General features: G+C 48.0%; 1 protein-coding gene across 1 annotated transcript in view; it reads left to right on the top strand.

The window, feature by feature from the left end:
• LOC134958498 (disks large-associated protein 5-like) overlaps window positions 1-23,005 on the top strand; it is a 143,943-nt gene that overhangs the window by 91,204 nt on the left and 29,734 nt on the right. Inside the window, exons 12-14 of the mRNA XM_063941159.1 lie at window positions 15,220-15,312; window positions 16,981-17,158; window positions 17,315-17,489. Coding sequence (XP_063797229.1) covers window positions 15,220-15,312; window positions 16,981-17,158; window positions 17,315-17,489 — 446 coding nt within the window. The remainder of the gene's footprint in view (window positions 1-15,219; window positions 15,313-16,980; window positions 17,159-17,314; window positions 17,490-23,005) is intronic.

The raw sequence follows: 23,005 nt of genomic DNA on the forward strand, positions 1-23,005 counted from the left end.
AGGCTGGAGTTTCAGGAGACGCCCCCTCACCGGTTTTTCATGTCGATCCTGCCAGTGTCTCTTCCGGACAGGGAGGTCGTGCTGGCAGCAATACAAAAGTTGTGTCTCCAGAGGGTCATTGTTCCCGTTCCCCCGTCTCAACGGGGGGAGGGGTTCTACTCGAGCCTCTTTGTGGTGCCGAAACCGGACGGTTCGGTCAGACCGATTCTGAACCTAAAATCCCTCAATCCATACTTGAAAGTTTTCAAGTTCAAGATGGAATCTCTTCGAGCGGTGATTGCCAGCCTAGAAGGGGGGTATTTTATGGCGTCAGTGGACATAAAGGACGCCTACTTACACGTCCCAATTTATCCTCCGCATCAGGCTTTCCTAAGGTTTGCGATACAGGATTCTCATTACAAATTTCAGATGTTGCCGTTTGGGCTTTCCACGGCCCCGAGGATTTTCACCAAGGTCATGGCGGAGATGATGGTTCTCCTTCGCAGGCAAGGGGTTACAATTATCCCGTACTTGGATGATCTCCTGATAAAAGCGAGGTCCAAGGAACGTTTGCTGAGGAGTGTGAGTTTGGTACTGTTGGTGCTCCGGCAGCACGGTTGGGTGCTAAATTTGCCGAAATCTCAGTTGATACCGTCCACTCGGCTGTCGTTTCTGGGCATGATTCTGGACACTGAGTAACGAAGAGTATTTCTTCCAGAAGAAAAAGCTCTAGAACTGCAGTCAATGGTCAGGGAACCTCTGCGGCCGAAGACTGTGTCCATCCATCAATGTACTCGGGTTCTGGGGAAAATGGTTGCGGCGTACAAAGCCATTCCGTTTGGCAGGTTTCATGCCTGGGTGTTTCAGTGGGATTTGCTGAGCAAATGGTCCGGGTCTCACCTGCACATGCACCGGAAGATAAGTCTATCTCCCAGAGCCAGAATTTCTCTCCTGTGGTGGATGCAAAGTTCTCACCTCCTGGAAGGTCGTCTGTTCGCGGTTCGGTATCCTGGACTGGGTGCTTCTGACAACAGATGCAAGTCTCTGGGGCTGGGGCGCAGTCACCCAAGGAAGAAACTTCCAGGGGAAATGGTCGCTCCAGGAAGCTTGTCTCCACATAAATGTTCTCGAGTTAAGAGCCATTTACAACGGCCTGCAAGAAGCCTTCTTCAGGTTCGACCTGTCCTGGTACAGTCGGACAACATCACAGCGGTGGCACATATAAACCGTCAAGGCGGAACAAGGACCAGAGCGGCAATGGCGGAGGCCACAAGAATCCTTCGCTAGGCGGAACAACACGTGAGCGCTCTGTCAGCAGTCTTCCTACCGGGAGTGGAGAACTGGGAAGCAAATTTCCTCAGCAGACACGATCTCCATCCGGGAGAGTGGGCTCTTCACCAAGAGTTATTTGCAGAGGTGACAAAGCGTTGGGGAATTCCGTTAATCGACATGATGGCGTCTCGTCTCAACAAGAAGCTTCCGAGGTATTGTTCCAGGTCCAGAGACCCCCAAGCAAGTGCAGTGGACGCCCTGGTGTCTCCGTGGGTGTTCAGGTCGGTGTATGTGTTCCCTCCACTTCCTCTCATTCCAAAGGTACTGGGGATCATTCGACGAGCAAGGGTTCAGGCGATTCTCGTCGTTCCAGATTGGCCAAGAAGGGCCTGGTACCCGGATCTTCAGGAGTTACTGGTGGAAGATCCTTGGCCACTTCCTCTAAGAGAGGACCTGTTGTTGCAGGGTCCATGCGTGTTTCCAGACTTACCACGGCTGCGTTTGACGGCATGGAAGTTGAGTGCCAGATCTTAGCTCGTAAGGGTATTCCCGGGGAGGTCATTCCCACTCTCATTAAGGCTAGGAAGGAGGTTACGGCAAAACATTATCACCGTATTTGGAGAAAGTATGTTTCCTGGTGTGAGACCAAAATGGCTCCTGCAGAAGAGTTTCACTTGGGTTGTTTTCTCCATTTTTTTGCAGGCAGGTGTAGATGCAGGCCTCAAATTAGGCTCCATCAAGGTGCAGATCTCGGCTTTGTCTATTTTCTTTCAAAAGTAATTAGCTGTCCTCCCAGAGGTTCAGACTTTTGTGAAAGGGAGTAATGCATATCAATCCTCCGTTTGTGCCTCCATGGGATCTTGATGTGGTCTTACAGTTTCTCTTGTCTTCCTGGTTTGAGCCTTTGCGTAAGGTTGAGTTAAAGTTTCTCACTTGGAAGGTAGTCATGCTGTTGGCGCTGCCAGGAGGGTGTCAGAGTTGGTGGCTTTATCTCATAAGAGCCCGTATTTGATTTTTCATTCTGATAGGGCAGAATTGCGGACTCGTCAACAATTTTTGCCGAAGGTGGTGTCTTCGTTTCACATTAACCAACCTATTGTGGTGCCGGTGGCTACGGATGCTGGGGCGGTTCCAAAGTCTGGATGTGGTGAGAGCTTTGAAGATCCTGGAAATCGGCGGCTGAAGACTCCGGTCTTCATTAAGGTAGCGCACAGCACTGCAGCTGTGCGCCATTGCTCCCTATGCACACCACATACTCCGGTCACTGATGGGTGCAGGGCGCTGGGGGGGGGGGGGCGCCCTGGGCTGCAATTAGAGTACCTTACATTGGCAAACAGCACATAATATAGTCTAATAAACTATATATGTGCAAAAATCCCCTGCCATAATATTAATACAAGAGCGGGAGAAGCCCGCCGAAAAAGGGGCGGGGCTATCTCCCTCAGCACACTGGCGCCATTTCCTCTTCACAGCTCTGCTGGAAGACAGCTCCCCAGGCTCTCCCCTGCAGTTTCCAGGCTCAAAGGGTAAAAAAGAGAGGGGGGGCACTAAATTTAGGCGAAAACTGTATTTGTATAGCTGCTATAGGGAAAATCACTTTGTTAGTGTAAATCCCTGTTATATAGCGCTGTGGTGTGTGCTGGCATACTCTCTCTTCCCAAAGGACTTTGTGGGGTCCTGTCCTCAGACAGAGCATTCCCTGTGTGTGTGCGGTGTCGGTACGGCTGTGTCGACATGTTTGATGAGGAGGCTTATGTGGAGGCGGAGCAGGTGCCGATAAATGTGATGTCACCCCCTGCGGGGTCGACACCAGAGTGGATGGATATGTGGAAGGTTTTACACGACAGTGTCAACTCCTTACATAAAAGGTTCGATGACATAACAGCTGTGGGACAGCCGGCTTCTCAGCCAGTGCCTGCCCAGGCGTCTCAAAGGCCATCAGGGGCTCAAAAACGCCCGCTACCTCAGATGTCGACACGGAGTCTGACTCCAGTGTCGACGAGGATGAGACATATACACAATCCACAAGGGGCATCCGTTGCATGATTATGGCAATAAAAAATGTGTTGCACATTTCTGACATTAACCCAGGTACCACAAAAAAGGGTATTATGTTTGGGGAGAAAAAGCAACCAGTGGTTTTTCCCCCATCAGATGAGTTGAATGAAGTGTGTGAAGAAGCGTGGGCTTCCCCCGATCAGAAACTAGTGAGTTCTAAAAAGTTACTGATGGCGTACCCTTTCCCGCCTGAGGACAGGTTACGTTGGGAGACATCCCCGAGGGTGGATAAAGCGCTCACACGCTTGTCAAAAAAGGTGGCACTGCCGTCTCAGGATACGGCCGCCTTAAAGGAGCCTGCAGACAGAAAGCAGGAGGCTATCCTGAAGTCTGTATATACACACTCAGGTACTATACTGAGACCTGCTATTGCTTCAGCATGGATGTGCAGTGCTGCAGCAGCGTGGTCTGATTCCCTGTCTGATAACATTGTTTCCCTTGACAGGGACACTATATTGCTAACCATAGAGCATATTAAAGACGTAGTCTTATCTATGAGAGATGCACAGAGTGATATTTGCCGGCTGGCATCTAGAATTAATGCAATGTCCATTTCTGCCAGGAGAGTATTATGGACTCTGCAGTGGACAGGTGATGCGGATTCTAAAAGGCACATGGAGGTTTTGCCTTACAAGGGTGAGGAATTGTTTGGGGATGGTCTCTCGGACCTCGTTTCCACAGCAACAGCTGGGAAGTCGACATTTTTACCTCAGGTTCCCTCACAGCCTAAGAAAGCACCGTACTATCAGGTACAGTCCTTTCGGCCCCAGAAAGGCAAGTGGGTTAAAGGCGCGTCCTTTCTGCCCAGAGGCAGGGGTAGAGGGAAAAAGCTGCACCATACAGCCAGTTCCCAAGAACAAAAATCCTCCCCTGCTTCCACTAAATCCACCGCATGACGCTGGGGCTCCACTGGTGGAGCCAGGTGCGGTGGGGGCCCGTCTCCGGAACTTCAGCGACCGGTGGGTTCGCTCACAGGTGGATCCCTGGGTTCTACAAGTGGTATCTCAGGGATACAAGCTGGAATCCGAGACGTCTCCCCCTCGCCGTTACCTCAAATCAGCCTTGCCAGCTACTCCCCAGGACAGGGAGGTAGTGCTGGCGGCAATTCACAAGCTGTACCTCCAGCAGGTGATAATAAAAGTTCCCCTCCTTCAACAGGGACGGAGTTACTATTCCACAATGTTTGTGGTACCGAAACCAGACGGTTCGGTGAGACCCATTCTAAATTTGAAATCCTTGAACACTTATATAAGGAAGTTCAAGTTCAAAATGGAATCGCTCAGGGCGGTTATTGCAAGCCTGGAAGAGGGGGATTACATGGTATCACTGGACATCAAAGATGCTTACCTACATGTTCCCATTTACCCACCTCACCAGGTGTACCTCCGTTTTGTGGTACAGGACTGCCATTACCAATTCCAGACGTTGCCGTTTGGTCTGTCCACGGCACCGAGGGTATTTACCAAAGTAATGGCCGAAATGATGATACTCCTTCGAAAGAAGGGAGTTATAATTATCCCGTACTTGGACGATCTCCTTATAAAGGCGAGGTCCAGGGAGCAGTTGTTGGTCGGAGTAGCACTATCTCAGGAAGTGCTACAACAACACGGCTGGATTCTGAATATTCCAAAGTCGCAGCTGGTTCCTATGACGCGTCTGCTGTTCCTGGGTATGATTCTGGACACAGAACAGAAGAAGGTGTTTCTCCCAGAGGAGAAGGCCAAGGAGTTGTCCTCTCTGGTCAGAGACCTCCTGAAACCAAAACAGGTGTTGGTGCATCACTGCACGCGAGTCCTGGGAAAGATGGTAGCTTCTTACGAGGCAATTCCATTCGGCAGGTTCCATGCAAGGATCTTTCAGTGGGATCTGTCAGACAAGTGGTCCGGATCGCATCTTCAGATGCATCGGCTGATCACCCTGTCCCCGAGGGCCAGGGTGTCTCTGCTGTGGTGGCTGCAGAGTGCTCATCTTCTCGAGGGCCGCAGATTCGGCATACAGGACTGGGTCCTGGTGACCACGGATGCAAGCCTCCGAGGTTGGGGGGCAGTCACTCGGGGAAGAAACTTCCAGGGACAATGGTCGAGTCAGGAGGCTTCCCTACACATAAATATTCTGGAACTAAGGGCCATTTACAATGCCCTAAGTCAGGCAAGACCCCTGCTTCAAAACCAGCCGGTGCTGATTCAGTCAGACAACATCACGGCGGTCGCCCATGTAAACCGACAGGGCGGCACAAGAAGCAGGATGGCGATGGCAGAAGCCACAAGGTTTCTCCGATGGGCGGAAAATCACGTGATAGCACTGTCAGCAGTGTTCATTCCGGGAGTGGACAACTGGGAAGCAGACTTTCTCAGCAGGCACGACCTCCACCCGGGAGAGTGGGGACTTCATCCAGAAGTCTTCCAGCTGATTGTAAATCGTTGGGAAAGGCCACAGGTGGACATGATGGCGTCCCGCCTCAACAAAAAGCTAAAAAGATTTTGCGCCAGGTCAAGGGACCCTCAGGCAATAGCTGTGGACGCTCTAGTGACACTGTGGGTGTACCAGTCGGTTTATGTGTTCCCTCCTCTTCCTCTCATACCAAAGGTGCTGAGGATAATAAGAAAGAGAGGAGTAAGAACTATACTCATCGTTCCGGATTGGCCAAGAAGGACTTGGTACCCAGAACTACAAGAAATGATCTCAGAGGACCCTTGGCCTCTGCCTCTCAGACAGGACCTGCTACAGCAGGGGCCCTGTCTGTTCCAAGACTTACCGCGGCTGCGTTTGACTGCATGGTGGTTGAACGCCGGATCCTGATGGAAAAGGGCATTCCGGTTGAAGTCCTTCCTACGCTGATAAAAGCTAGGAAGGATGTGACAGCAAAACATTATCACCGCATATGGCGAAAATGTTGCTTGGTGTGAGGCTATGAAGGCCCCAACAGAAGAATTTCAGCTGGGTCGATTTCTGCACTTCCTACAGTCGGGAGTGACTATGGGCCTAAAATTGGGATCCATTAAAGTCCAGATTTCGGCCCTGTCTATTTTCTTTCAAAAAGAACTGGCTTCACTGCCTGAAGTTCAGACGTTTGTTAAGGGAGTGCTGCATATTCAGCCCCCTTTTGTGCCCCCAGTGGCACCTTGGGATCTCAACGTTGTGTAGGATTTCCTAAAATCACATTGGTTTGAGCCACTTCAGACCGTGGAATTAAAATATCTCACGTGGAAAGTGGTCATGCTTTTGGCCTTGGCTTCGGCTAGGCGGGTGTCAGAATTGGCGGCTTTGTCCTGTAAAAGCCCCTATCTGATCTTCCATATGGACAGAGCAGAATTGAGGACTCGTCCCCAATTTCTCCCAAAGGTGGTATCAGCGTTTCATTTGAACCAACCTATTGTGGTGCCTGCGGCTACTCGGGACTTGGAGGCTTCCAAGTTGCTGGACGTAGTCCGGGCCCTGAAAATCTATGTTTCCAGGACGGCTAGAGTCAGAAAGACTGACTCGCTGTTTATCCTGCATGCACCCAACAAGCTGGGTGCTCCTGCTTCTAAGCAGACTATTGCTCGCTGGATCTGCTCCACGATTCAACTTGCACATTCTGCGGCTGGACTGCCGCATCCTAAATCAGTAAAAGCCCATTCCACGAGGAAGGTGGGCTTTTCTTGGGCGGCTGCGCGAGGGGTCTCGGCTTTACAACTTTGCCGAGCTGCTACCTGGTCGGGATCAAACACGTTTGCAAAATTCTACAAGTTTGATACCCTGGCCGAGGAGGACCTTGAGTTTGCTCATTCGGTGCTGCAGAGTCATCCGCACTCTCCCGCCCGTTTGGGAGCTTTGGTATAATCCCCATGGTCCTTACGGAGTTCCCAGCATCCACTAGGACGTCAGAGAAAATAAGAATTTACTCACCGGTAATTCTATTTCTCGTAGTCCGTAGTGGATGCTGGGCGCCCGTCCCAAGTGCGGATTGTCTGCAATACTTGTATATAGTTTTTGCTTAACTAAAGGGTTATTGTTATGAGCCATCTGTTCCGTGAGGCTCAATTGTTATTCATACTGTTAACTGGGTATAGTTATCACGAGTTGTACGGTGTGATTGGTGTGGCTGGTATGAGTCTTACCCGGGATTCCAAATCCTTTCCTTGTAGTGTCGGCTCTTCCGGGCACAGTTTCCCTAACTGAGGTCTGGAGGAGGGGCATAGAGGGAGGAGCCAGTGCACACCAGTAGTCCTAATTCTTTCTTAGAGTGCCGAGTCTCCTGCGGAGCCAGTCTATTCCCCATGGTCCTTACGGAGTTCCCAGCATCCACTACGGACTACGAGAAATAGAATTACTGGTGAGTAAATTCTTATTTTTTTTCACTAAAGTGATCACAACTTATATTTGGCTTTATATGGAACTGAATAAATACACTAATTGGATGTGGCCACTTTCAGTAAATAAGAAATGTTTGTCCCTTTTAAACATGAGACGCGTCATTTCATTAGTGCCGTCATTTGCAAGAGTTAAAATGCAAAGGCCATCCCATATTTACACGCTTAACGTGTGTTTCTGACAAATGTCAAGGCCAGAAGTTCTCAAGTCAAGGTTTGAAATATATCCTTGCTTGGCCACAGGTTGATGATGATGATGATGATGATATTATTATTATTATTATTATTATTATTTTCTCTAACGTCCTAGTGGATGCTGGGGACTCCGAAAGGACCATGGGGAATAGCGGCTCCGCAGGAGACTGGGCACAAAGTAAAAGCTTTAGGACTAGCTGGTGTGCACTGGCTCCTCCCCCTATGACCCTCCTCCAAGCCTCAGTTAAGATTTTGTGCCCGAACGAGAAGGGTGCTATCTAGGTGGCTCTCCTGAGCTGCTTAGAGTAAAAGTTTAAATAGGTTTTTTATTTTCAGTGAGACCTGCTGGCAACAGGCTCACTGCATCGAGGGACTAAGGGGAGAAGAAGCGAACTCACCTGCGTGCAGAGTGGATTGGGCTTCTTAGGCTACTGGACATTAGCTCCAGAGGGACGATCACAGGCCCAGCCATGGATGGGTCCCGGAGCCGCGCCGCCGGCCCCCTTACAGATGCTGAAGCAAGAAGAGGTCCATAAATCGGCGGCAGAAGACTTTCCTGTCTTCATAAGGTAGCGCACAGCACTGCAGCTGTGCGCCATTGCTCTCAGCACACTTCACACTTCGGTCACTGAGGGTGCAGGGCGCTGGGGGGGGGCGCCCTGGGAAGCAATGAATTTACCTTATTTGGCAAAAAATACATCACATATAGCTCCTGGGCTATATGGATGTATTTAACCCCTGCCAGTTTTCCAGAAAAAAGCGGGAGAAGAGCCCGCCGTGAAGGGGGTGGGGCCTATCTCCTCAGCACACAGCGCCATTTTTCCCACACAGCTCCGCTGGTAGGAAGGCTCCCAGAATCTCCCCTGCATCCTGCAACTACAGAAACAGGGTAAAAAAGAGAGGGGGGCACTTATTTGGCAAAATAACAGATATAAGCAGCTATAAGGGATAGACACTTATTGTAAGGTTGTCCCTATACATATATAGCGCTCTGGTGTGTGCTGGCAAACTCTCCCTCTGTCTCCCCAAGGGGCTAAGTGGGTCCTGTCCTCTATCAGAGCATTCCCTGTGTGTGTGCTGGGTGTCTGTACGTGTGTGTCGACATGTATGAGGAGGAAAATGATGTGGAGGCGGAGCAATTGCCTATAATGGTGATGTCACCCCCTAGGGAGTCGACACCTGAATGGATGGCCGTAATTAAGGAATTACGTGACAGTGTCGGCACGTTACAGAAAACTGTTGACGACATGAGACAGCCGGCAGCTCAGTTAGTGCCTGTCCAGGCGTCTCAAACACCGTCAGGGGCTATTAAACGCCCGTTACCTCAGTGGGTCGACACGGACCCAGACACAGACACTGACTCCAGTGTCGACGGTGAAGAAACAAACGTATTTTCCAGTAGGGCCACACGTTACATGATCACGGCAATGAAGGAGGTTTTGCACATCTCTGATACTGCAAGTACCACAAAAAGGGGTATTATGTGGGGTGTGAAAAAACTACCCGTAGTTTTTCCTGAATCAGATGAATTGAATGAAGTGTGTGATGAAGCGTGGGTTACCCCCGACAAAAAACTGCTAATTTCTAAAAAATTATTGGCACTATATCCCTTCCCACCAGAGGTTAGGGCTCGTTGGGAAACACCCCCTAGGGTGGATAAGGCGCTCACACGCTTATCAAAACAAGTGGCGTTACCGTCTCCAGAAACGGCCGCCCTTAAGGAGCCAGCAGATAGGAGGCTGGAAAATATCCTTAAAAGTATATACACACATACTGGTGTTATACTGCGACCAGCAATCGCCTCAGCCTGGATGTGCAGTGCTGGGGTGGCTTGGTCGGATTCCCTGACTGAAAATATTGATACCCTGGACAGGGACAATATATTATTGACTATAGAGCATTTAAAAGATGCATTCCTATATATGCGAGATGCACAGAGAGACATTTGCACTCTGGCATCAAGAGTAAGTGCGATGTCCATTTCTGCCAGAAGAGGATTATGGACGCGACAGTGGTCAGGGGATGCGGATTCCAAACGGCATATGGAAGTATTGCCGTATAAAGGGGAGGAGTTATTTGGGGGCGGTCTATCGGACCTGGTGGCCACGGCAACGGCTGGGAAATCCACCTTTTTACCCCAAGTCACCTCGCAGCAGAAAAAGATACCGTCTTTTCAGGCTCAGTCCTTTCGTCCCCATAAGGGCGAGCGGGCAAAAGGCCACTCATATCTGCCCCGGGGCAGAGGAAGGGGAAAAAGACTGCAACAGACAGCTTCTTCCCACGAACAGAAGCCTTCCCCCGCTTCTGCCAAGTCCTCAGCATGACGCTGGGGCCTTACAAGCGGACTCAGGCACGGTGGGGGCCCGTCTCAAGAATTTCAGCGCGCAGTGGGCTCACTCGCAAGTGGACCCCTGGATCCTGCAGGTAGTATCTCAGGGGTACAAATTGGAATTCGAGACGTCTCCCCCTCGCCGGTTCCTGAAGTCTGCTTTACCAACGTCTACCCCCGACAGGGAGGCGGTATTGGAAGCCATTCACAAGCTGTATTCCCAGCAAGTGATAATCAAGGTACCCCTCCTACAACAGGGAAAGGGGTATTACTCCACGCTGTTTGTGGTACCGAAGCCGGACGGCTCTGTGAGACCCATTTTAAATCTGAAAGCCTTGAACACTTACATAAAAAGGTTCAAGTTCAAGATGGAGTCACTCAGAGCAGTGATAGCGAACCTGGAAGAAGGGGACTACATGGTGTCTCTGGACATCAAGGATGCTTACCTCCATGTCCCAATTTGCCCTTCTCACCAAGGGTACCTCAGGTTTGTGGTACAGAACTGTCACTATCAGTTTCAGACGCTGCCGTTTGGATTGTCCACGGCACCCCGGGTCTTTACCAAGGTAATGGCCGAAATGATGATTCTTCTTCGAAGAAAAGGCGTCTTAATTATCCCTTACTTGGACGATCTCCTGATAAGGGCACGGTCCAGAGAACAGTTAGAGGTCGGAGTAGCACTATCTCAAATAGTACTACGACAGCACGGATGGATTCTAAATATTCCAAAATCGCAGCTGATTCCGACGACACGTCTGCTGTTCCTAGGGATGATTCTGGACACAGTACAGAAAAAGGTGTTTCTCCCGGAAGAGAAAGCCAGGGAGTTATCCGACCTAGTCAGGAAACTCCTAAGACCAGGCCAGGTGTCAGTGCATCAGTGCACAAGGGTCCTGGGAAAGATGGTGGCTTCTTACGAAGCGATTCCATTCGGCAGATTCCACGCAAGAACTTTTCAGTTGGATCTGCTAGACAAATGGTCCGGATCGCATCTTCAAATGCATCAGCGGATAACCCTGTCTCCAAGGACAAGGGTGTCTCTCCTGTGGTGGTTACAGAGTGCTCATCTCCTAGAGGGCCGCAGATTCGGCGTTCAGGATTGGGTCCTGGTGACCACGGATGCCAGCCTGAGAGGCTGGGGAGCAGTCACACAGGGAAAAAATTTCCAGGGCTTGTGGTCAAGCATGGAAACGTCACTTCACATAAATATCCTGGAACTAAGGGCCATTTACAATGCCCTAAGTCAGGCAAGGCCTCTGCTTCAGGGTCAGCCTGTATTGATCCAGTCGGACAACATCACGGCAGTCGCCCACGTGAACAGACAGGGCGGCACAAGAAGCAGGAGGGCAATGACGGAAGTGGCAAGGATTCTTCGCTGGGCGGAAAATCATGTGATAGCACTGTCAGCAGTGTTCATTCCGGGAGTGGACAACTGGGAAGCAGACTTCCTCAGCAGACACGATCTTCACCCGGGGGAGTGGGGACTTCACCCAGAAGTCTTCCACATGATTGTAAACCGTTGGGAAAAACCAAAGGTGGACATGATGGCGTCTCGCCTCAACAAAAAACTGGACAGTTATTGCTCCAGGTCAAGGGACCCTCAGGCAATAGCTGTGGACGCTCTGGTAACACCGTGGGTGTACCGGTCAGTGTATGTGTTCCCTCCTCTTCCTCTCATACCAAAAGTACTGAGAATCCTAAGAAGGAGAGGAGTAAAGACTATACTCGTGGCTCCGGATTGGCCAAGAAGGACTTGGTACCCGGAAATTCAAGAGATGCTCACGGAAGACCCGTGGCCTCTACCTCTAAGACAGGACCTGCTCCAGCAGGGACCATGTCTGTTCCAAGACTTACCGCGGCTGCGTTTGACGGCATGGCGGTTGAACGCCGGATCCTGAAGGAAAAAGGCATTCCGGATGAAGTCATCCCTACCCTGATCAAAGCCAGGAAGGATGTAACCGTACAACATTATCACCGTATTTGGCGTAAATATGTTGCGTGGTGCGAGGCCAGGAAGGCCCCTACGGAGGAATTTCAACTGGGTCGATTCCTGCATTTCCTGCAAACAGGACTGTCTATGGGCCTCAAATTAGGGTCCATTAAGGTTCAAATTTCGGCCCTGTCGATATTCTTCCAAAAAGAACTAGCTTCTGTTCCTGAAGTTCAGACGTTTGTCAAGGGAGTACTGCATATACAGCCTCCTTTTGTGCCTCCAGTGGCACCTTGGGATCTCAATGTAGTGTTGGGATTCCTAAAATCACATTGGTTTGAACCACTCACCACTGTGGACTTGAAATATCTCACATGGAAAGTGGTAATGCTGTTAGCCCTGGCTTCAGCCAGGCGTGTATCAGAATTGGCGGCTTTATCCTATAAAAGCCCTTACCTAATTTTTCATACGGACAGGGCAGAATTGAGGACTCGTCCTCAATTTCTCCCTAAGGTGGTTTCAGCATTTCACTTAAACCAACCTATTGTGGTGCCTGCGGCTACTAGGGACTTGGAGGATTCCAAGTTGCTGGACGTAGTCAGGGCCCTGAAAATATGTTTCCAGGACGGCTGGAGTCAGAAAATCTGACTCGCTGTTTATCCTGTATGCACCCAACAAGCTGGGTGCTCCTGCTTCTAAGCAGACGATTGCTCGTTGGATTTGTAGTACAATTTAGCTTGCACATTCTGTGGCAGGCCTGCCACAGCCAAAATCTGTAAAAGCCCATTCCACACGGAAAGTGGGCTCATCTTGGGCGGCTGCCCGAGGGGTCTCTGCTTTACAACTTTGCCGAGCAGCTACTTGGTCAGGGGCAAACACGTTTGCTAAATTCTACAAATTTGATACCCTGGCTGAGGAGGACCTGGAGTTCTCTCATTCGGTGCTGCAGAGTCATCCGCACTCTCCCGCCCGTTTGGGAGCTTTGGTATAATCCCCATGGTCCTTTCGGAGTCCCCAGCATCCACTAGGACGTTAGAGAAAATAAGAATTTACTTACCGATAATTCTATTTCTCATAGTCCGTAGTGGATGCTGGGCGCCCATCCCAAGTGCGGATTGTCTGCATTACTTGTACATAGTTATTGTTACAAAAATCGGGTTATTGTTGTTGTGAGCCATCTTTTCAGAGGCCCCTGTGTTATCATGCTGTTAACTGGGTTCAGATCACAAGTTGTACGGTGTGATTGGTGTGGCTGGTATGAGTCTTACCCGGGATTCAAAATCCTTCCTTATTGTGTACGCTCGTCCGGGCACAGTATCCTAACTGAGGCTTGGAGGAGGGTCATAGGGGGAGGAGCCAGTGCACACCAGCTAGTCCTAAAGCTTTTACTTTGTGCCCAGTCTCCTGCGGAGCCGCTATTCCCCATGGTCCTTTCGGAGTCCCCAGCATCCACTACGGACTATGAGAAATAGAATTATCGGTAAGTAAATTCTTATTATTATCCTTTTATTTGTATGGAGCCACAAGGGCTCCGCAGCGCCCAATTACAGAGTACATATGCACATAATCAAAACAGGAAAACCGTCACTTACCGTTGAAGACAATATAGGACAAGTACAGGGTAACTAAGCATAACTACACCAGTAAACGACATAGAGATAAGTTCCAAGGTGGCCAAAAAACTACGGGATTTGGGTAGTTGAGGATTATTAAAGTAAGAAAAGGATAAGCACATGAGGAAGAGGGCCCTGCTCATGAGAGCTTACATTCTAAGGGGAGGGGAAGACAGACAGGGGTGACACAGATGGGGTACATAGAGAGCATGGAACAGAGGGTTAGGATGAGATTTGGCTGGGATTGGTAAAGAAGTGGTCTTAAGGGCCCGTTTGAAGTTTTGTAGAGAGATGGAGAGTCTGAGGGGGAGAGGTGAAGAATTCCAGAGAAAGGGAGCAGCACGTAAGAAATCTTGGAGGTAGGAATGGGAGGAGGTAATCAGTAGACAGTCAGCGTGCATTAGCAGAGTGAAGAGGATGGGTGAGAGAGTAAAGAGAGATAAGGTCCGAGATGTAAATGGGTGAGGGCTTTGTAAGTGAGTGTGAAGTTTGAATTGGATTCTGAAAAGGAAGGGAAGCTAGTGAAGGTCTTGTAGGAGAGGGGAGGTGGACGTAGTGCGTTTGAGGAAGTGAGCCGGGCAGCAGCATTGAGGATAGATTGGAGTGGATAGAGGTAATTGTCAGGGAGGCCAGTTAGTAGGAGATTACAGTAGTCCAGTTTGGAAATAATCAGTGAGTGAATAATGATCTTAGTGGCATCTTGGGTGAGTAAAGGTCTGATCCTGGAAATGTTTTTGAGATGAAAATGACAGGTTTGTGAGAGGTGCTAAATGTGTGGTTTGAAGGAGAGGGAGGAGTCAAGGATTACACCAAGACAGCGTACTTGGGGGCTAGAGAAGATAGTCATGCCATCAATGGATAATGAGATTGTGGGAGGTGAGGTTGTGCGGGAGGGTGGGAAGATGATCCGCTCAGTCTTAGACATGTTCAGGTTAAGAAAGCGCTGGGACATCCAGGAAGAGATAGCAGAAAGACAGTTGGAGGTACGAGTGAGGAGAATGGGGGAGAGATCAGGGGAGGAGAGGTAGATTTGAGTGTCATCCGCATAGAGGTGGTATTGGAAGTTAAAAGAATTAATGAGTTCACCTAAAGAGGATGTATAGAGAGAGAAAAGGAGAGGACCAAGAACAGAGCCTTGGGGGACACCAACAGTTAGTGGAAGTGGGGGAGGTAGCATCATGAGAGGAGACAGAGAAGGAACGATCGGAGAGGTAGAGGGACAGCCAGGAGAGGGCAGTATCCCGCAGACCAAGAGTGAAGGAGAGGGGGTAGTCCAGTGTCAAAAGCAGCAGAGAGTTTAAGAAGAATAAGCAGAGCGTAGTGGCCCTTAGATTTGGCTGCATACTCGGTCAATTTGATTTAACATCTGTGCTGAGCCTTGGATATACTTAAAACCTGGACCGTTGGGGCACCTTGAAGATCGTATTTGAGAACCTCTGGCTATGCCATAGGCCTGTTCATTACCAAAGATTTATGCATCTTTTCTTACAGAAGGAGAATGTGTATAAAAAGTTTTCCGACCTTAAAAAGCTGGAGGAGAGCTCATGGCAACAGAGTGCAGTACAGACTAAAAAGGTTGTAAAAGTAAGTGTTTGCATATCATCTTGTGTTAGTAGATGAGCAATAGGAGAGAATCCAATTAGCCTCAAAGCTTACCCCATGGCTAATTACCCGCACCAGCCGATTCAGTTATTGTGGACTACCCCACGTATTGGCTTTTCCTCGCACCTTCAGGAGCTACGTGGAAAAGTCCCCAATAAAAGGCAGCCTCTATGGTTTAACGTGCGGATAAACCCATACATTCTGCAATTTCCCTGGAGTCACGTTTACACAGGGTTTACCGCACAAGGAAAGGGCTGTTTAATTGACTAGCTCTGGACGTTAAACACGGAGCTATTCCCTGAACGGCAAACCACACAAATAATGGGGTTCCCCCCATAGTCTTTATGAACAGAGCGGAGAATCATCTGTCAATAATGTTCCCTAGATAAAGGGAACCCCACACCACCCTTTCTAGTCTGAAGCTAGCAGGACATGTTTGGGATCACCGATGTTGGCAGTTGCCCACAAATGCCTCCTAAAATGCTTCTTTCTCAAGGCAGGATAATTCTTAAACATTCATGTTAATACCTACCATATGGAAAGCACCTACTTTATGGTATCTGTAGCATTTACAGGATAGTATCTCAGTCACACTGCAGGACAATAGCCTGTTAGAGGTGCAAGTAAGATAAGTATATGACTAGCAGTTTGGGTCCTGCGCACCCAACCTTTTGCCATGTTGTGGGTGGAGGTTTCCACTATACACGCCGTAGCCCTTTCATTAGATACCCCTGCTCATTAATGTAAATATCTGCCGGTATACTATATCAGTTCAGACCAACACCAAAATGGAGAAGAAAGATGATCCAAGTGACTTTCACGACATAATTGTCTATTCCAGACAAGGGTGGTTTAATTATCTTTAAAAACGATTAATCACTTAAAATTAGAGATGAGCAAGTTCAGGTTTTACTTGGTTCTCAAAACTGCATCTTATTGTCTATTCAAAACACAAGACAGCCGTGAGCCAATAAGATGCCGTTTTGAGAACCGAGTAAATCAGAGTCAAACCGAACCCGCTCAACTCTACTTAAAATGTCCATGCTCTATAACATTTCTGGAGAATAGCGTCCAAAACAAAAAATTGTCTTCCGAGTGGGAGTACTGTGGGGGGAAACTCTTTAATGTGATGTCGATAGCAAGACCGATTCAAGCTGACATGGATGTGACTAACTGAAATAACCATATGTTATAAAAATAAATTGCTCGACTGCATCTGACATCAGTATCGCATCCGCTTCGGAATCGCTCCCCATGCCACAAATCACAGGCCCCATGCCACAAAGTGCACGTAGGCTCAGGCTGGGTCCACAAACATAAAAATAGGTTCAGTCTACTCCAATAGCCATACCCAATCACCATTTCTACATCTAATAGAGCACCTTATGGATGTGGTGGAACAGGATATTTTACAGCATAAATGTGCAGCCACCAAATCTTCAGTTACGGCATGATACCATGCACCATGTGTAAAGAGTGTTCCCAGCATCCTGCTGAATACATGGCCCGATGAATTCAGACTGTTTTGGGGCCAATGAGGGATGGGTCACCCAGTACTAGAAAGGTAAACCTAATAAAGTAACCATTGAGTGCGTGTTGGTGTATTTTCTTTTCTCATTACATGCTTTCTCTCCTCCTTTTTATCTACAGAAAAAAATCGCACTGGCTGCAAAACAACGTCAAGGAGATAACTGCAGCGCAGCAGCAAAAGATCGCCTTGCCGTGGTTAAGTCTGCGCTGAAAAATAAAAGTAAAACACAGCAAGTTTACACGGTCTTGTTTGATGCAGGATTCTTCCGGATTGAGAGCCCTGCTAAACGGCCTAGTAGTAAGTTACCAATCGTTCTGTACTCCCTGCAGGTGCGCCACACTCAGGAAATTAATACTCTAGTCCTGGCTATGTATTGCGCCTCTTGTATATACATGGGTGTGGGCTATATTCGCTTTTGGCTAGCTCTTCTTATGCGGTGACCTTTTCCTGTAGGTCACAGAAAATTAGACCGCAGTTCTTCCCAGGCATCCAATATACCCAAGTCAGCCAAAAAGGTTCTGCAGTACTCTGGGAATCCAGTTATTAATGTGGAAGACTTGCAAGCACAGAAGTCGCCAAGCCATGTAAAGTCTCCCCTAAGGAAAGCACTATTTGGTGCAGATGCAAGGTAACGCCTGTTTATCACTTCTGCTATACATTTTGGTGCTCCCTGTTCATTTATCGTAGTTTAGGAAAGCATTTGCTTCTATAGTAATGCAGAGCATTGCATTTTGAATCATTGACTTCAGAAGGCATAGCTTGTACTGAATTAAGTCTGTCTGATATTTGCAATATAGTTTTGAGGCAATTTGGATAGGCATTCCAGGGTTTATTTACGAAGAGTCGGCTTGTAAAATCCAACACTTCTCAGCGTGTTTATACCCGATTCTTAAAAGGGCAATGCTTTTACTAGCAAGACACCACTAGTACAAGCCTAAATAAATCCCCGTGTCTATTACCTCTAAGTTATGTTTCCTTTGATAAAAGGTGGATATTTTACTTCGAAGTGTATTCATTGTACACCCACCTGGTACAAGTCCCTCCAGACATGATCAGCCATTGTCATACGAACAGCTATTGCCTCCATATTGACTGCTCAATGCTGTCCTTTCTTGCGGTCCCTCTCAACCATTTGTCTCGTGTCTGTACCCGCCTATTTTAACCCTACAGTGTTTTTTCCCCCCAGTAAGCTAGATATAGACAGTGCTGTCAACTTGCTGGAGCATTTTCATTCTGCGCCTCACATGAAGGTGGTGCTTTTGGGTATGGAGTGAATGATTTGATTATTGTCCATTAGTGCAGCTCAGAATATATCGGTATAAATAAATATGCATGACTGCTGTATCGTTTGTAAATACCAAATTGCTTTCTAACAAATATTTAAATGCCCACTCTAATATATATTGTAAACATCTGCACCTCTTATTACCATGTGCCATGAATGTGAGCTATACATAGCAAAACACTGCATCCCATAAGAGAAAACAATACACCCACACATTATCTGAGTTCCAAAGCTCATTGACGTATATATTTGTTATTAAAAGGATATGTATTCAATATATTACAATGTACAGTATACCTATAGTTACATGGTTACAACTCATACAGTAAGCAGTAAATAAATAAATAAATACATACATAAAGTTACATACAGTTACAGGCCAGCGATACAATTACCATATCTTTCAGTGCATCTTCCTCTTAATATCTCTCTCTCTCAGCAAATAAATACAGGAACTGATCTGGCAGCAACTCCATCATCATCTGATACAAAATAACTGAGAACTGTGTGTCTCTGCAATGTGTTATCTAGTTTTGGGGGAGGGAACTTTCTCATTCATGATGAGTCACTAGTTTATTTGTATGCTAAACAGGTTCAACCTTGAAGACCTCAAAAGGGGCTGGCATGAGCTTCCTGTCCACCATCCTCATAAGAGTGATTTTAGCTTTTATACATTTAATCATAACTCCTTGTTGCAATGTCCTACAACTTAATAACAAGTATCAAATGAATCTACACATTAATCTGGTTGCTTTAATAGTAAATCTGACAGGTCTATCTTGCTTCTTTAAAATAATACACATACATGACATTACTTCATTATATAATATTAAATCATTATGATGTCTGGCGCTTGATATTATAATTATGTACTGTATGAAATAAGTGTCGATTCCATCTCTGTGGCATGTCCGTGTAAATGCGTGTGTTACCATATATTGCTGCGCGTATTTGCAAGTATAGCAACTTATGTGTGTAGAGTTTGTATGTTCTTTCTATGTAATATTTTTGACTTCGACACTGTGTACACCAACCTTTTTATAATTTGTACTTGAAACCACTTTCCTCCAGGATTGGGTGTGATTTATTAGTTCGCAATCATGGTTTTTGAAAGTTACAATGGCTGTATTTGTTTGTGTGTTTTTTTTTTCTCTTGCGTCCTAGTGGATACTGGGGTCTTGTACTTTAGTACCATGGGGTATAGATCGGGTCCACTGGAGCCTGGCACTTTAAAACTTTTAGTATGTGTGTGCTGGCTCCTCCCATCTATGCCCCTCCTACCAGACTCTGTTTAGAAAACTGTGCCCAAGGAGCCGGGTGCACTTCTCTGGAGCTCCAGAGATTATTTTTTTTCTTCATTGTTTTAGTTTTATTATTTTCAGGTAGCTCTGGTTGGCAACCAGGCTACCTGCTCCGGGGGACTTAGAGGGGGGATCGAACCAACCTCCTTAGGGTTAATGGTTCATAATTCCAGCTGACAGGACACTGAGCTCCTGAGGTGCTGATCATACATCGTCAGTATGTGTGCCCACGCCGGCAGCTAGCCCCCACCCTCAACACAGGGATGGGGAACCTTCGGCCTTCCAGGTGTGGCTACATCAAGGGAGGAGGTAAGGGGGTCCTCCAGTCGGGACCCGCTGAAAATCGCAATCCGGCGCGTCCATTAGGAGGCGGGCTGCATGTGCTGGTGTGGACACTGTGTTGGTACAGGAGGGACCCCACTAGACCACCAGGGCAGGGGCAAAAATATAATTCACGTCATTAACGTTTCGGGGCGGCAAGCACCGTCCTCAGAATGAACACAGCAACAAAAACAAATGGACAAACTTACCCACTTAAATAGAACCCCACACCGCCGGCGCCGCCATCCTTCACTTCCGCCACCGCGTCCCCTTCACCCAGCTGTATCCGCCGCGTCATTTCCAGACACAGGGCTGACAGTTACCAGGGGAACACAGGCATGCGTTCCACCAAGGACATGCGCTGCGTTCCACGGCTAGCAGGCGTGGGGAGCTCAGTTGGGGAGGGATCTGCGGGGGGGGGGGGAAGAAATAGGAGGCGCCCATATTAACCAATATACATATTGTACACCATTGCAACAGTGCACAGCCACATACAAACAAACCAAACAAATGCATATATAAATATACAAACACGTTCTAGAGAAACTGGGACAGAGTGCAAAACAGACACCAGCAACAAGTAAGAATATCTTAATACAGCGTTTCTAAATATATTGAAACATTGTATGGAAAACAATGAACAGTACAAGAGAACTTATGCCTGAAACTCAAAAGGATTCACAGCTATACCAGTGTGTTCCAATTTATTTTTTCGTTGAGTCCACCCGGATATATAGTACCTAATCTAGTGATCCAACGAGCTTCCTTAATCAGTAATGTTTTTGCTCTATCCCTCCCACGTAGTGACAGAGGGACATGATCGATCATAAAATATCGAAGGGACTCTAAAGAGTGGCCTGCCTGTTTAAAATGTTTAGCCACAGGTTGGTCAACCTGTTTGCCCTCAAGGGTCAATTTAATTGCTGACCTATGGGCAGCCATTCGTTCAGAGAACTTACGAATGGTTTGCCCAACATAAAACAGTCCGCAAGGACATATTATGATGTAAACAACACAGGTAGTGGAACAAGTGAGAACAAATCTGATATCCTATTTTTTCTGGCAGTGAGGGTGTTGAAAGGCTTTGCAGATCAACATAAAGCTGCAAGTAGTACATCCGCTACACCGGTAACAACCCGGTGATTTATAATGTACATTAGGTAATTTAGGGGATCCCATACCCGTGATGTCAGTTCTGACCACTCTATCTCTAATGTTCCTACCCCGTCTAAATGCCATCATCGGGGCGGACTGATGTAGCCCTTTCAGATCCGGGTCAGTGGACACTATAGGCCATAATGCCAGAGTGGCCCGTCTCATAATGGGATTAGAAGTGGAAAAATCACAGGGAAATGGAATCTTTTGTTTTACACTTCTTCCTAACTGGTTCAAGTAGCGCATGTCTAGGCATCGTCAGAACCTCAGCCTTATGGGCCTGTAGAAGACAGCTATCATAACCCCGAGCCAGAAATTTAGTAATCGGTGAATCAATTTCCCTGTTGAGTGCCAATGGATCACGAACAATGCGTGCAATGCGCATCATCTGGGACCGAGGTAAGCCATTCTTTAGGGACTCGGGATGGTGGCTAAATGCCATCAGCAGGGTGTTTCGATCGGTAGATTTGTGAAACTCATCCGTAGTCAAGATACCATTGTCAACCCTAATGGCGACATCCAGAAAATGCGCTTCACTAGTGCTGCATGAAAATGTAAATTTCTCTGACATCCTAGTGGATGCTGGGAACTCCGAAAGGACCATGGGGGAATAGCGGCTCCGCAGGAGACTGGGCACAACTAAAGAAAGCTTTTAGGTCACCTGGTGTGCACTGGCTCCTCCCACTATGACCCTCCTCCAAGCCTCAGTTAGATTTTGTGCCCGGCCGAGGTTGGATGCACACTAGGGGCTCTCCTGAGCTTCTAGAAAGAAAGTATATAATTAGGTTTTTTATTTTACAGTGAGACCTGCTGACAACAGGCTCACTGCAGCGAGGGACTAAGGGGAGAAGAAGCGAACCTACCTGCTTGCAGCTAGCTTGGGCTTCTTAGGCTACTGGACACCATTAGCTCCAGAGGGATCGACCGCATGGAACTGGCCTTGGTGTTCGGTCCCGGAGCCGCGCCGCCGTCCCCCTTACAGAGCCAGAAGCAAGAAGAGGTCCGGAAAATCGGCGGCAGAAGACATCAGTCTTCACCAAGGTAGCGCACAGCACTGCAGCTGTGCGCCATTGCTCCTCATGCACACTTCACACTCCGGTCACTGAGGGTGCAGGGCGCTGGGGGGGGGGGCGCCCTGAGCAGCAATAAAAACACCTTGGCTGGCATATATATCACAATATATAGCCCCAGAGGCTATATATGTGATAAATACCCCTGCCAGAATCCATAAAAAAGCGGGAGAAAAGTCAGCGAAAAAGGGGCGGAGCTATCTCTCTCAGCACACTGGCGCCATTTTCTCTTCACAGTGCAACTGGAAGACAGCTCCCCAGGCTCTCCCCTGTAGTTTTCAGGCTCAAAGGGTTAAAAAGAGAGGGAGGGCACTAAATTTAGGCGCAATATTGTATATACAAGCAGCTATTGGGAAAAATTCACTCAATATAGTGTTAATCCCTAAACTATATAGCGCTCTGGTGTGTGCTGGCATACTCTCTGTCTCCCCAAAGGGCTGTGTGGGGTCCTGTCCTCAGTCAGAGCATTCCCTGTGTGTGTGCGGTGTGTCGGTACGGCTGTGTCGACACGTTTGATGAGGAGGCTTATGTGATGGCAGAGCAGATGCCGATAAATGTGATGTCGCCCCCTGTGGGGCCGACACCAGAGTGGATGGATAGGTGGAAGGTATAAACCGACAGTGTCAACTCCTTACATAAAAGGCTGGATGACGTAACAGCTATGGGACAGCCTGTTTCTTAGCCCGCGCCTGCCCAGGCGTCTCAAAGGCCATCAGCTCAGATGGCAGACACAGATGTCGACACGGAGTCTGACTCCAGTGTCGACGAGGTTGAGACATATACACAATCCACTAGGAACATCCGTTACATGATCCCGGCAATAAAAAATGTGTTACACATTTCTGACATTAACCCAAGTACCACTAAAAAAGGGTTTTATGTTTGGGGAGAAAAAGCAGGCAGTGTTTTGTTCCCCCATCAAATGAGTGGATGAAGTGTGAAAAAGCGTGGGTTCCCCCGATAAGAAACTGGTAATTTCTAAAAAGTTACTGATGGCGTACCCTTTCCCGCC

This window comes from Pseudophryne corroboree, chromosome 9, assembly GCF_028390025.1.
Source record: "Pseudophryne corroboree isolate aPseCor3 chromosome 9, aPseCor3.hap2, whole genome shotgun sequence".
Lineage (NCBI taxonomy): Eukaryota > Metazoa > Chordata > Amphibia > Anura > Myobatrachidae > Pseudophryne > Pseudophryne corroboree.